Raw genomic sequence first — 16,340 nt, forward strand, 5'->3', positions numbered from 1 at the left:
ACAGGGGCAGCGTTTACATGCTTAGCTTATGGGATGGCGCAGTCCCCAAAGAGCTATACAGGGTAGACCAGTGCACAGCAGTTTCGTTAAAAGTTGAATTAAAGTTACTGGGTTTAACAGGTGCTCCCTAGGTATCGTCTCCTTCCCATTGGACGAATTTGACTGAAAAAGGCACTTCATTTGTACCAGCGAACAGATCCAACCAACTGGAATTAGAAGTAAGCCTATTCAAACTCACAAGAAAGTTGAAGTTGAGAAATTTCTTTGAAAACATACTGCCTCCCCAAGAAGATAAGGACCCAGATCCACTAATGGGATTAAAAACCACCAGTTCATACCAGGCTCCTGTGAGCCACAAAACCATTGATTTGTTCGAGCAACTAATCAAACAAGAACTACCTAAAATGAACTACAAAAAAGTAACACACAAAAACGTCACACATAAGGATTGCGACAAATTAAAAGCCATAGCCAACAACAAAAGCATTAAATGCATCAAAGCAGACAAGGGCGGTGCCCTGGTTGTTATGAACTCAGACATGTATAATCAAAAACTCAAAGACCTCATATCAGACGAGACCACTTACTCTAAATTGAAGGGCACCCCAACACAACAATTCTCCACGATCCTCAAGGATATTGTGGACAAGGCATTGGTGCATGGCATCATAAATTAAAAAACAAAAAACTTTTTGATCAAACAAATACCTAGGAGTCCATTTATGTATGTAGTACCAAAGATTCACAAACATCCTATTGATCCTCCAGTACGTCCAATAGTATCCACACGAGGCAGCATCCATGAACCCATCGGACAATACCTTCATAGACATCTACAACCCACAGTTCAATCCTTAACCAGCTATATCAAGGACACCACAGATTTTGTGCGTAAATTGCAAAATGTCAAGATAGACGCAGATGAGTCTCTGTGGCTATATACAGCCGATATAAGTTCATTATATACTTCAATTCCCCATTTGGAGGGGATAGAGGCCATGGAACAAGCAATCCTGAAATTGGATTTAGAAGAAAGCATGCAACTGTTTCTAATGGAACTAGTGATCTTTACTCTATACCATAGTTACTTCAAGTATGAAAACGACTGGTACTTGCAACTAGTGGGCACGAGCATGGGAAATTGCGCAACTCCAGTATATGCCAATATATACATGGGAGAATACAAAAAAACAAACATTTTGTCAAACAGAGATTGGAACAAGCACATAAAAATGTATGCTTGTTACATCGACGACCTATTTATTTTATGGAAAGACTCTAGAGAGAGCTTAGAACAAGCCCTAATGACCCTCAATTCAGTCAATGAACGCATCCAACTTACATGGACAATAGATCGCAAACAAATTACCTTTTTGGATGTTTCAATAGAATTACAAGACAACCGAATTTCAACTGACATACATCGAAAATCCACCGACCGTAATAATGTTTTGCATTATTCTAGTTTCCACCATGGATCATTGAAAAAACATTTACCTAAATCCCAAATGTTAAGGGTCAAACGCATCACTTCTGATTCCATTAAAGCAACGGCGCGTCTAGAAGAAATGGCGAATAGATTCCATGAGAGAGGATATCCTAACCAACTGATAAACTCAGCCAAGACACAGATAGAAGCTATGAACCGCATGGATCTGCTACAACCCACAACCAAACGCAAAAGTGACAGGACTGTCATTGTATCCAAGTTTTCAAATGTGAGCCCCAAGTTCAAAAACATTGTATTAAAACATTGGCCAATGTTGCAACATGAACCGGATTTTAAAGGCATGTTCGATCACCCACCATTATTTGCGTACACACGAGGTCGAAACTTGGGCGAAATTCTACAACAAACAGAAGTCCCAGAAACTATTTAGCGTGGGACTAGACCATGCGCCAATTGTAACAATTGCAATAATATAAACCCTGGCAACAAGGTAATGCACCCAATGAAGGGTCAAGAAATTGCTTTGAAAGTACCAGCCACTTGTGATACGAGCAATGTTGTGTATTTATTAAAACGCCCTTGTGGAAAAGTATACATAGGCAAAACCGAGCGCAAAATAAAAATACAACTTAATGAACACAAGTCAAACATAAGGATGAAAAATCCTAAATCATCAGTAGCTACCCACTTCAATGAAATGAACTACAACATCTCTTAGCTCAAATTTATGGTTCTAGAAGTGGTCAACAAAGTTGAAGGAAGAGATAACCATAAACACCTACTCCGCAGAGAGAATTACTGGATTTATAAACTTAACAGCACTAAGCCCAATGGACTTAATGATCGGATTGAATTTTCATGTTATTTATGATACGTGTGAACACATTATTCATGACCCCCCTATAGCCGTTTGGCTTTCATAGTTCTGTACTTTTTTCCTGATCAGTTGTATATACTAACTGTTACTTTGTTTTATTATAGGCAAGTTCGGTATTTGCTTTGAATAATTCCCGCACTGTTTTTTTACGGCGTTATCATCACCGGTTTTTTAACCTAATCAACTTTATTGACCACGTTTGCATACAAACACCACACGGTTCCCCCTTGGTCCACTTTCACTTTTGCGCACTATCAGCATGATATTGCATTTAGCTCGATCACTTTTCGACTTGGTCCGTTGTTGATATCATCTCAATTAGTCCTGATCACGTGACAGGATCACGTGACCCCAAACTCACGTTATCTTGCTTGTGAATTATACACTAACCGAGCACCGAATGGAGCATAGAGCCAGCTTCCGCGGTTTACTACTTTAAACCTTTACAGTGAGTATAGCGTTATACACTTTTCCTTTCTTTAACGGTCGGTTCACTACCCGTTAGACTGCTCTAACCCATGGCGTTTTACTTAGGTTTACCTCTTGCACTTTTTTTTCCAGATCGGGCGCGTTTAAATGCTCAAGAACCGTTCACATGAGTAAGTCCGACCCGTATTAGTTCAGAACACTAAGTTTCACATCATGCACGTTTTGGTGCCGTTCTCCTCACATTTCAGATAGCCACTATAGGGATATAAGGTATCACATATATGTTTGCACCCGTACTTATGCTTTATATTTGCAAATCAGTAGTAGCATACTAAAATTATGTCATTTCTTGTAGACCTGCTCCCAGACGAAGGGCAAATGCCCGAAATGCATTGGAGCTAATATGTGGATATGAAACATGGAATATTGTATGAAAAATAATACGATTGAAAATATAAAAACAACCAAGGAATAAAATGAGTTTTCAAAATCTTTAATGAGCGTTTCTTTACATTCATCAAAGGAATTATTGAGGAATTGTTTTCCCACGGAAGTGTGCCCCCAGGGATGCAGTCCCCAAAGAGGCACACAACGCCACCTATTGGTGCACAGGAGTGTTGCTGGAAAATACCCTTAATTAAACCGGACACCTGGAAAAATTCTCAAGGTGAAAAATGTGCGGTCAGAAGTATCTATCACAATTGAGAGACTGTTTGTGGGCTACATGGATGGTGATGTAGAAGAAGGAGCCCTTGGGATTGAAAGTCACCATAAATTCGCCCGCACAATGAAGTTAGAATAAAGTCCTGACGTGTAGTCTTCTTGAAATGCTCTGATCTAAGGAATAAGTGGCTGCAGGTGGACGATCAGTCAAAGAGTACCATTTTTGGGGGGGTGATAAGAAATATAGCATGCAAAGTCACTCTTGCGGCTGGCATGGAGGATGAGCTTCTCGTCTCCCTTTCTCGACAGTACAACCTCAGACTACCCAACAGGTGTTGAGTGTTGAGAGAGAATGTATGGGAGATCATTGGTAAGAGGCTGTGGTGCCCCAACCTTAGTCTCCGTCTGGCCTTGCCACAGCTGTTACTCCTGAATCCTACTCTACTGTACTGTTTAAGTGACAGGCATTTCTTTGCTGTGCTGCACTGTGGCTTTTGGGAGTTGGCTAGTGACTTAGCCCCGACTCTTGCCTGTTGTCTGCAAACCCCCTTTCTCACAGGTTAGATTTGCAGAGATCCACTGCCTCAGTAATATCAGTGTACTTTTTTTTATTTTTTCAAGTATTGAGTTGACTTGCAGGCCAAAAAGACATTGCCATTAAAACCTACATTAAGATTTGTTGCAGTACATCTGCCTTGAACTCTGATGAATGGCGATGAAGTAAACAGGAGATGTTGACTAGTCTTAGCCGACACTCTTGAAAGAGTGTCGGCCAAGACTAGTGTGCACCTGATATTGGTCTTGGAAAAGATCTTGCCTTCCTGCACTAGTTCTTTACAATGCTTTCTGTAGACTTGCTTTATGAGCTCTTCCATTTCCTCGGAATGATATCTGTTATACCTGGAAAGTAAGCACACTGAACTAGCTATGTGCCACAGAGTGCTTGCATTGATAGCACCCTTTTCCCCATTAAACCTATTATTTTACCTCATGGGGAGATTCCTCCCGTCCTTTACGAGTGAGCCTTTTACTTAGAAGCGTGCATGACCAGAAATTCTCATGATGTGAGTCTCTAAAGTAAGAATTGTTTTCTGTGTATAGTTCATATTTTTGTTTGGCCCTAGGTGTTACCACGCTGCGCCTTACTGGGCCCTAAATATTTTCTATGGAGCACTTAATTGTGCTTTTCACCATGGGTAGAAACTGAAGTGCCCTTTTTGTCTTAGTGCCTCGATGAAGAGAGATGGCATACCATGTTGTACATATATAGGGACCAGGACTTATGGCTTTACAGGATAAGGCAAGAAAGATGGATCATCTTGAGGATCGACATGGTAGTCATGCCATGGGTTATCCTCCTAATCTGTAGCTAAGGGTTTCACATATGGATCAGGTAAGTCTGTTATGCCTTGATCTGAGCAGTGTACAGAATGCATTGGAGACAAGGACTGTCCTGAAAACTGCGGTGGTGAGGATTGCTTGGATTTACTTTTCTTTGAACTGAGTATGCCTCGAGTTCTTCACAGATGGGTGTCTTAATGGTGAGATACCTTTTCTTAGATGTGAGCAGGTCAGAAGCTGATGTCCATGTTGAAGGTGGTTTGGCTAAGATCTGGCCGGTGACATGATCTCTGCCTGACGTCTGGTTGCCATTATACAGGTCTTGTGTCGATTGGCACCTTTGGTGGTATCAACGTTGACTTTGGAGTCTAAACCAGTTTCAAGGATGGACTCTCAAGGTAAAACTGGTGGTTCTTGTCGTCAAGGCTGAAAGCAGGGTTTTCAAGCCTTTCCCAGTGTCAACCTTGTTTTTCGGTACCATAAAGTTTTAGACTCAAAGGGGCTTAAGGTATAGCTCTCCTTGCCCCAGTATCAAGTTGGGCTCAATGTGTCTTCTTTGTCTTAGCAAGAGATTTTTCTTGGGGCTCCCGGAGACAACTGCTCTCTATGTAGGACAGACACTTCACAGTCCCCAGAGGCGGGTGGGCACCCCCACGAATTGAGCTTCCTTAAAGTCTGATAGACTAAATGGCTCCGGAGAACCTTGGCACAGCACTCTGCAATGTGCCCATTCCTTCAGTGTTGGATCGCCTTCTTGCACAGGAAGGCTTTGCAAGCCAAGCAATTTGATTCTTTGTGGCCCCTTGAAAAGCAAAGGTTACAGACCTTATGTTGGTCTGACAATGGGAACTTACTATGGAATTTTGGACATTGTTTACAGAGAGTGTTCTCCATACCTCTTTACTTCCCAAGTCATTCTTATAGGAACTGCCCCAATGTTTTTCTCCTGATGTCGGGTTCGACGCAGTCGATGGTCGCTTGATAGTTCCATAAGTTAAGTGCAATCATTTCTATATTCCGATGGAAAATATTCGATTTCAACGCATGCCAGTCTCAAAACTCAAAAATATAGGTCTTTACCAGATTGTTTTAAAAAAACAGTCTGAGGTGGAGTCTATGCCTTAGTGCAGTGTTTCCCAAACTGTGGTCAGTGGACCCCCAGGGGTCCGTGACACATTCCCAGGGGGTCCACAAGCAGCAGTTTTAAAAGCACTTAAAAGTTCCTTGAATAATCTGTTGTTTTTGGGCAACAATTAAAGTGTCAAGATAACTCCAGTGATTAATGTACCTGCTGGGGAGAGATGCGTGTTTTGTTCAGTAGCAGGTTTGACTCATCTAAGGTAGCGCAGAGGGTTGGTATGCCTGCTGCAAAGAACGAGTACCATGCATATAAAAAAAACAGTAGTTTATGTGCATAGCTCAGTGGGTTAATGCTTTTGTCACAGAGATTCTTTTGTTATTGTGCAGTCTATCAGTTACAATTATAATCCAGCACCTTCAGCTATGACCTGCCATCAAACAGCAGCATGCAAACTGCATGATACATGTTAGTATGCTATCTTTTTTCCCCAGCAGTTCACAATTCTCACATTGACAAAAAGATTTGTTTGGGTAGAAGTAAACTGTTATAATTAAAGTCAAAACTAACCACTATGTTACATTCTGAATCAAGATTTTGTGTTTTTACAGACCAAGCACTCTGAAAAAATGCTCACCTGTATGGATGACATGTAAATCCTACACCTTGAAATCCTCTTTGCATAATGTAACAAAACATTTTCTATACACTGATTTACACACGTACGATTTACTGCCACTGTATGTGTGTGATGTAAAGTGCTCTGACACCTACACTTGTATGAGAGATGCTATAAAACAAATGAAATACATGTGACAGCGGGGCTATTGAGAGAAGAGAGGCACTATTGGAGGGAGATAGTGAAGATTCATAGAAGAGCCCCAAAAAGATTGTTCTATTGGTGCATAGTGAGGTGATCATTTACTATTCTTTAAAAGCAAATACAATTCAATATATAATGACAAATGTGTTGCAGAATGCACCATTTTCCCCCAAATTTTCTTGGTGGGGGCGCCCCTCAAAGTTTGCTTTGCAGTGGCCAGGCTCACTCACTGCAATTAGTACTGGGACTGGCCTGACAACATTTGCCAGGGCTGCATTGGGTTTCAAGTCTAGCCCTGGCAGGAGCCTCATTCTGCGAAATAGAACCAAATATTGAAAAGATAGTCGCCGAGATGCAGCACTAACCATTCCATTAAAAGTTTTTGATTTTGCCAATTCTTTTTATATACAATATTACAATCTTTAGAGAATCGAGTATTTGTTTGGTGTGCACAAGTGTTTTCTTCTTTCAAACTAATGTTTGAAATTTAAATCGTACAAATTGTTTGGGGGTCCTCGGCTTCCAGTAGGGACTCAATAGGGGTCCTCAGGAGTCAAAAGTTTGTGAACCACTGCCTTAGTGCATTGTGCGTTTCGGGACGGATCACAATCTCGTCAGACAACTTGAAATCGAAGCCTTCATTTCAGAGAAAAACTATTAACAATGTCTGCATCCAACACTAGATGGCAGGAGTCCCCAGCGCATATGATCGACAGAATCACATACTACAATAATTAGGAACCGAAGACCAAAAGGCAGCTAAAGCTCTTCTCAACGGTCCATGGTCTACTGGATGCACTCACTGTGCGAAACAAGGACGAAATTGTGATGCATGAAAGGGCAAATGGAACGGAGCACGGCAGAAAAAAAAGATAACGATCCTTTTACCATGGAGCCAAGACTAAATGCCGTACAAAAATAAATGCTTTATTGGGAAAATCCAAAATCTACATGCCTAGCAACTTTAAATAATTATTGGTGCTGTTTAAGGGGACAGGCAGCGACTGATAAAAAGGTTTCTAAAAAAAATCCTTAAGGGTGAAAGTGTATCAAGTTACAGAATGCACTTTTTATTGTATATTTACAACTCAAACAGGCCTGTCAACTTCTAATTCTCAATATGTTACTTTTTATCTCCCTCTAATGCTGCCTTTAACGTTCTGTATTTGGGACGTTATATTTATTCATGTGTAGAACTTATAGATATAAAAAAAAATACTTATGATATAGAGCGTAAGAGATTAAATCTGAGCAGCAAGGTAAAACCTCATTAAACCGGACTGAGTCTTGATGCGTTTTTGGCAAAGTAATTGCATAGTACACTTCAGCCAAATGCCATTCTTTAAATTCAACAACCTGACAAAACAAGCATTTGCAATGCAAATGGTCTCGCAGCATTAAAGTTTGAGTTTCTGGCATTGTAAATGACAATGCTTTGCATTATTTTTTTTGAATTTGCAATTGGTATATAAAAATTGCTTGTGAATGGTTAGCTGTTGCTTATGCTTATCTAAGTTGGCAGTAATATAGAGTGCTAGTCTTCCTTGTTATAAGCATGCTGATTTAAAGCGAGTGCCTGCACTTCTTACAGCACTTGAAACGGAGAGTGCCTAAACTTCTTAGTGGGCGTTCAATGCTTTTAATTGGAGAGCACCAGCCCTTCTCAATAGCTCACAGGTACCATGGGACAGTGTGCATCTACACTTCTGTAATTCAATTTTAACCACTGATAGTAGGTGGCAGCGTGTGTGGAAAAGTGTGCACGACCACTGAAAGCGCGAGCGTGTGGGGACTGGGATATTGCGAACACTAAGTTATCTCTCAAACTGTGATGCTGAGAGAGCATGCTCGCAGTGGAGTGAGCAGTGCACTATAGTGAGCGGACGCTGGTGCTGCGAGTTTGTATCACACTGAAAAGTGAAAGGTGGCAGTAGGCTGACCGGATTTTGTGTAAATGGTCAGAAGACGCTAATCTCTACGTGATGTGGGCAGTGAGCCGAGGTGTTACACATACTACTGGAATGAAGCCACACATACTCCATGTGAAAGTAAACAGCGTACTGAAGCGGCGTGGCTGCACACACATTACCTTCTCTCTTTGTCTATCATACAGAAGCTGCAAAAGAAACCTAGCAGCTCATTCTCGATCAAGGCGCTGTACTCAGTCCTCCCCTTGCAAAAACCTACTGCCCTCCAGCCCTGGGTCGGCATCACCTCTGCCCATGGGACATCAGACTGCTGCTTGGCCGCACCCTATTAGAGGGGTCTAATGTCCGAGTCCCAACAAGGAGGCAGTGACAGAGAGAAGAAACGCCACAGGAGCTCCTGAGAGTAGGGGTGAGAGGAGCAGCCAGTTGTAAAAGCAGGGAGATGATAGAGTCAGATTAAAGAGAAGAGGGGAAAGGCAGGAAAAGATAACATCGGAGAGAGAGACGTAGAGAAGGGGGTCAAAGAGAGTAGGGGTGAGGTGATCAGAGAGAAGTAACGGGACAGGAGGCAGAGAGAGTTGACAGAAGAGAGCAAAGGCGGGCTACAGGGCAGTGCCAAAGACAGTTGTTATCTGCCTGCACCTTAAAGCTCACGGGCTGTGCGGCCTCTATGCTGGTTTAAAACACTCCCCTTCACTCTTCCTTCTTTCCCTTACACTCTCTCCTCTCTTAAGAACCTCTAAAGTGCCACAGTTTACTTAATCTGGCATCCATTTGTGTTGCTTTTTTGTTCCTCAGGATGCCCACTACTGGGTAATAGGGGACTCATTCATAAAGAAGCATTGCTATTTACAGAGCCAATACCCCAAAATCTAACCAATGTGAGACATACTGCATGTTTAAGTTAGTTTTTACACACTAGGATTCATAAACGCCAGCAGGACGGCCCTGGACCCATCCCAGCGGCACCGGGACACACAGTGGCAAAGGGCACCCTACCACCTTAAATGTGCCGTTGTGCAGCTGCAATGTCCTATGCCCCCTCCACACACACCAAACACCCAATTAGAAAACTATGAGTAATCCTATTATCGCCACAGTACCCGTGGTCCGGCGTGGGGTCACTGGAAACTATGCCAGACCCTGCCTGCCCCTTTGCACACTCAAGAGTGCATCACAGTGGGGGGGGGGGGGGGGGGGGGGGGGGGGGGCAAGGACACTGCTTTACATTATACTGCTGACCGAGGTAGGCTCTATTTACATTCTCCAGCTCTCTGTGTACATTCAATGTATGCAAAGCAATGTTTGCATGACTCCAACAGCTGACGGCTACCCGCCCACAATACAAACTTGATGTGCAATTACTACACCTTTCAAATGCACGCATCTGAAACACAGAAAAACTGAGCAATGAGAAAGCTTGGGCGGTTTTCCACAGGCCTCTCGAGGCGCACAGGTGCCTGCAGGGACTCAATGAGTTATGTTACCAGTGACTGAATGTGCGAACCTGCAAGTTACACAGCGATCTCCGCGACATTGACTACATCATTGGAATGGAAACCTGCGAGCTGCACTGAATACCCCCAGCGAGCGCATAGCCACTCCTCCCCGCCCCCATCCCCAACAATCTATTTCACGATGATTCAAGTCTGCAATGAGAGATCTCACACACAGATCCCTGCACAGACCTCCAAAGCCATGTTACCAGTATGAAGCTTCAAGCCTTGCCGGATATACAGATATGCAGCCGATGCCTTAACCCACTCTGTCTGCTAACCTGGGACCGATCTTCGGGTATAGGCGAGGGCTTCTGCTCTGTGGCACCATCACCTCCCGGTTCCAGAAGCAGTCACAGACTGGAGTGAAGGGTAATTCCCTCTTCCGAGACTCCATAAACTCTTTACAGACCTTCCTCGGATCAACAGAGCCTGGACACGCCCCCGGCCTGCGAGCAGCGGATCCCAGGAGTTACCCCACTGAAGGGACGGTGCGAGAGCCGCCCTACAGGCCTTGAGGTCCAAGGACTGATGGCTTACTTGCCTTTGTAAATGGACCGCACATGTCTAATAAATAAATACAACAAGAAAAGCAAAAGTAAATGCCATGCCGCAAAGCGCGTGCAGCCTGGCAGAGTCGGATTCCGACGCGCGCCTTCGGATTGGGCCGCGCGACATCACGTGAGCTGTCTATGGTAGAAGCTCACGCGCGCGACCCAATCCTAAAGCGTGCGTCGTAATCAGACTCTGAAAATGCTTTTCCCATTGAGAATACTGAGCGCGCGACCAGGTCTTGTCTCCCTTCGTCGTTTTTCGGCTGAGACGCAGACTATAGTTCTCGCTGCAAGAACACGCTTTTAGCACGTTCGCCGTAGCGAGACCTAAGAACATACAGATATGGAAAAAATTGAATTTGTACATTTCCATTAGAAATGTCGATCCACACTCAAAAGATATTACTGTGCAAATCTAAATACAAATGGCTTTGACTATCTGAGCTGTTTGTTAAACACCAGGAATTAAATGGAAATAGGTATCCAATATAGTTGTTTTGCGCAACTAGTCCCCCTTAAATAAGAAACTCAGATTTGTATAAATCTACCTCATCAATGTGAATTATAGGTTTATTTTTAAGCCGACACAATCATTAATACTTTAGTTTGCAAGTTTGAGGATGCATACAGCTAAATACTAACATTTTCTTTACTAAACATGCCATTGCTCTTGAGTGTTATATTAAGTTGGGTTTGTTTGGTTCTCCGAGTATATGAGAATAAGCGACACAACAGATGGTACTAGATGGTGCTTTTTACAAACTGACTGGAGGCCACCACATACTGGTTTTTGAGAAGCAGATACAAAAATATTACACTTATATCTAATAGCCGCTATAAAGTTCAGGTTATCAGTGTTTGACTATTGACGGCATAGAGGTTAATCATAGAGGTGACAAAGTTGGTTTGTCATGAATACACAAATACCTTTCTTTAATCAAGACTGAAATTAACATTTGCACATACTCCATTGGTGACTCTCACCTTTGTCTCTTCCTTGTTGCTGTGTAAGCGTTTTCAGTTGATCAGTCAGATCATTTATGATACTTTCTTTTTTCACTCTCTCTCTCGTAAGTACTGTGTTAAAATGTGTCTCCAAGAAAAAAAAACACAACAAAATTATTAAAAGTAAAGATAAACAGTATATCGATGACGAGTGAGTAAGGCTTATTGGGACAGTAATTCAATACTTTCCAAATGGCACAATTCAGATGAGGTGTACATCTTATGCAACTGAAAACATACTTTCAATAGGTCTTAATGTAACCTTACCTTTCAGGTGTTACAAAGGCTTCATCAAAAAGAGGTACATGAAGATAAAACACCTATAAGCACAACCCAGGAGAGTCATTCTTTAGTATGCATGCGAGAAAGTTCTTCTTTTGACATGGCTAGCGCCACATTTTGTGCCTGGAAAATGATGTGGTTTCTATTGAGAGTGCCCATGATCCCTGCCAAACAGGTCACCTGTGCCAGAGCGCCTTCCCTAAAACTGTACCACGACTAGCACTTTAGACCCCCTGTACATCCATAGTAAATAGTAGTCTGGTACCTAAGGCATTGGGATTTAAGAGGGATCCCTAGGGACCCCTCATCAAGGCCATGCAAACTGCCATTGCAGCCTGCATGCCGCAGCGAGGGGAAAAACTACAAACTCTACATGGCACACTGCCTGTGTGGCATGCCAAGCAGCACTGCCTAAGGTATAGGTAAGTCCCCCTCTAGAAAGCATTACTAGCTGAAAAATAGGGTGCCCTATATTTCAGGTGTGGGCATGTATATATGCCCCTGCAATATTTAAGTCTATTCTTACAGTTGTTGGTGCCACTGAAGCCATAGAGGGTACATGGGCTGAAAACATGACAACGTGAGTTCCCCAGCACTATGAAGGCTTTACTGATCCCAGGAGTGTTTGGTACCAAACAACTCCTCTCAATAAACCAACACTGATGCCCATGTGGAATTTATTGAAACATGTACCCAAAGGGCACCTTAAAGGAGATGCCTGAAAACCTACCAACCCTGGTATGGTCTTCGACTGGCTTTAGGCAGCTAGAATCAACATAATCGGGACCCCTGGGTCGAGAGCCCCTGCTCTCTGGGCCAGAAACAAAGCACATCCTGGGCAAAGGTGTCACACCTTCTCCCAGAATGAGCACGGTGCTCGAGAGGGAAGCTTCAAAGGCCTTGCTGCCTTTGTAATGCTAACCCAGCCTCTGCTGGTAGCAGCAGACTGCAGCCCACACTTCAACTACCCACCTTTTGAGGGAGAACAGGAGGGAAAACTTAGTAAGAGTAGGAGGTGTGCACCCATTTGCAAACTCCACTCTTCGGGTGCAGGAGGCGTAGTGAAGCACATTTTTCAGTGCCCACCATCTTGAAGTTGGTGGGACCTATCCAATCAGGGCCAAGCCTTTAACCCCCCCACCCCTTCCCAGGAAGGTGGCATAGAAGTGGGCGTAGACACCTAGGTAAGAGATCAATTAGTCCCTACCTGTCACTCCCCTGTAACACCCCTAAATATAGTATTTAGGTGGCACCTCCAGACCCTTAAATCAGATTCCTATCTACCTAAGAGGAGCCAGACACAACAATGTCATACAAGCAGAGAAGACTACAAACGCCAACTGACTTGGCCCCAGCCCTCCAGGCCTGATTGCAGCCCTCAAAGATCCCGCAAAACAAAAGATGATCCGTCCTGCAGCTCAAAGGCAGGCAGTCCTCCCACGGCTTTGGAGGTCGCCAAAGCCGTGGGAGGACTGCCTGCCTTCGACAAAGATCAAGGTCTCCCAAGGACAGTGGACCTGTCCAAAAGCAACCAACTTTAACACCATCGCTGCTAGGGAGATTTTCCTCATGTGCTGATTTTACATTTTTCCCATTGTTCATGACGAGCTCAGCTCGTCATGAGCACACGACCAGTGTACTGCATGACAAGCTGAGCTCGTCATGAGCAGCGAAGGGGTTAAAGAAGAACTCTGCTCCGAAGAACCACAAAACCACCGCCGGACCCATCTCAGCACCCGACACCCATGGCCCAAGTCCAAGTGGCCCACCGGTCCAGTGCAGGTTTCCGAGCACTTCTGAGCAAGATTTCACCCCTGCACCAAAGACCCTGAGCCTTGGGGAGCTTGAACAACAGTGTCCCTATTTCCCCTAGCATCTCTACTTCCTGGGCAGCTGTGGGCGTTCTTCATCTAGCCTCCTTGCCTGAGCCTGCAGCATTTCTTCAAGATCGATCTCCTCCATTGAATTGCATTGGGTGCCTGACCCCGGCCGGCACTGTGCTGCTGAGGGTGTAAGTTTGGTGCTGCCTTGTGGCCCCTGAGGGTGTAAGTTTGGTGCTGCCTTGTGGCCCCCGTACTTACTTTCACTCCAGGAGATTGACCCCTGACACCACTTTACTCACCTGTGAGCAGCGTGACTTTGATTAGCTCCCATCTCTATTGATTAACATTGGGTGCCAGAACCTAGAATTTGACCTCTGCACCCAGCCGCACCTGTGCCTCAGGTGGTGCAGTCTTGGTGCTGAAGCTGATTTGAACCTTGCCAGGTGTTGACCCCAGAACCCAGAGACTGAATTTATAAGTCGAATACTTACCTGCAAAACTGCATTCTTGTTTTCCTCGCATAGCTTAGCATTGCAAAGACTTAAAATTGCATTAAGTGTTCACTTTTTAAAGTGTAAAGTATTTTTCCTGAAAAAAGTACTTACTATTTTGCGTACATCTTTGTCTTTAAAAAAACGTGAATAAAGTTTGTTTTCTAAAATAGGTGTAGATCTCCTTTTTGAGTCGTTTGTCATTTATTGGACGATGTGTGCATAATAAAATGTCTAGCACTCTCTGTGTTAGGCGTAAGGCTGCCCGACCACAGTACCACAAATCGAGCGCTTTGGGTTTACATTGAGCCCAGCACACTTCTGGGGGAATCTCTGGACTCTTTGCACAATATAACCAACTAGTGGTATATCATATAAAGAGCCAGCTTTCTACAATGCATAACTCTAATATATTCATTAGTTTAAGTTAAAAGGGGGGGGACTGCTTCTTTCCTCTAAAAGGTGGCACCTTGGGTTTGGAAATATTTATCTTCAAGAAGTTATCCTAGCATACTCAAAAAAGACATCCAGATTCCGCAGAAGTCCAATAGGTGTAATGTCGAAAATGACTATGTCATCAGCGTACATCAATATATGCATGTTTTGAAGTGGTATTTGTGAAGGACTTTTTCTTTGTTTAATTCTTTTTTACTAGTTACAGGTTAAACTTGTGATAACACAGTTACAGATTAACAGATTAAAGTCTTGTTATACAAAGCACACATCATGTTACATTGATTCCTCCATAAGGATTCTACAGTTAATACAGTGATATTGTGGGATATCATCCGACCTGGTTCCACACCCAACTAGTTAGTTTGAGTCTATTTCGGACTCGACCTGTGTGGAGGGAATTTTTTTGATGTGTATTAAAACAGACTGGTAAATCACTAAGGAATGATGAAAACAAAAGTGGGGCTAAAATACATCCCTGCTTCAAGCCATTGTAAGTTAAAATCTTAGTAGTCAGTCCCTTGTCCCCTCTCCCATTAAAACTCTGCTCCAAGAGGATGAATAAAGAGCAATAATTAGTCTTACTAAATCACTTGGTATCTCAGTATCCAAATGGTTGGTCGATCAACCCTGTCAAAAGCAGTACAGAAGTCAACAAATAATGCATTCACAACTTGCGACTTAGACACTGCATACTAGTCAATTACAGTTTGCACTATTGCGATATTATCAGTCACTGAGTGTTTGGGTCTAAATCCCGCCTGGACTAGTGGTATCACACCCTTCAAGTATACCCAATCATTGATGTGGTCCAAAACACTTGATGTGAACATCTTTCTAGGTGCATCAAGTAGTGCAGTTTGACGATAGTTACACGGAGAATGCTGGGATCATTTTTTGTACATAGAAACTACTATACATCCTATCCAGAAGCTTGGAATTTGCCCCGTTGCATAACAATGAGAAAAGAGGCGAGTGAAAAGAGGTCTGGGTCACTTTGTAATCCCTTAATTGGAATCTTATTGGGACTCTTAGAAGTATTCCATCTGAGGGATGGGAATTGCGTCAGGATTTTTCCTACTGCCCGTAAATTTAGAGATAAGCTGCCAAAAGATTTTACTGTCCTTTTATAAGGCTGCTTACTGCAAACGTACCCAGTTCTTATCCAATATGTTTGTTACTGTTTATAAAACAAATTTTCCTCCTTTTCATTCGCAGAGCTGGGATTTCTTTCCCCCGTTTGATTGAATAAGCACAAAACAGGTAATGAAAGAGCTTCGTTAAGGACCAAGATGGAAGGCTTTTGATGTAATTGCAATTCCAGTTTTGGAATTAATATTGCGTGATCCCTGCCTAGGACAAACTCCGATTTAAAGAAAGAGAATTTCTGAAATAAATCATAACTGGTTATAATGTAGTCAACAATGGAGGAGCTGAGGACCCCTTTTCTGGTGTAAGCAGCCGGGATATCTCCTTCAGTTCTTCCATTTAGGATCACACCATTTATTCCATGCAGTGACTCCAGTAATATTTTTCTGCGTTTGTCTACCTTAACTTTAGGTGGAAAGACTGTGACGGGAGTGAACCAGGCATCTTCCGAATCCTTGCTTTCATGGGCTTTTATCGAAGCGTTTGGAACTTTTTGCG

General features: G+C 43.1%; 1 protein-coding gene across 7 annotated transcripts in view; it reads right to left on the bottom strand.

The window, feature by feature from the left end:
* The window catches only part of RB1CC1 (RB1 inducible coiled-coil 1), a 544,646-nt gene that overhangs the window by 176,880 nt on the left and 351,426 nt on the right, over positions 1–16,340 (bottom strand). For all 7 annotated transcript variants that reach the window (XM_086965748.1, XM_086965743.1, XM_086965750.1 and 4 more), the window contains one exon: positions 11,624–11,732. In XM_086965748.1, the coding sequence (XP_086821874.1) occupies positions 11,624–11,732 (109 nt within the window). The remainder of the gene's footprint in view (positions 1–11,623; positions 11,733–16,340) is intronic.

The sequence above is a fragment of the Lissotriton vulgaris genome, chromosome 4_1 (assembly GCF_964263255.1).
Source record: "Lissotriton vulgaris chromosome 4_1, aLisVul1.2, whole genome shotgun sequence".
Taxonomy (NCBI): Eukaryota; Metazoa; Chordata; class Amphibia; order Caudata; family Salamandridae; genus Lissotriton; species Lissotriton vulgaris.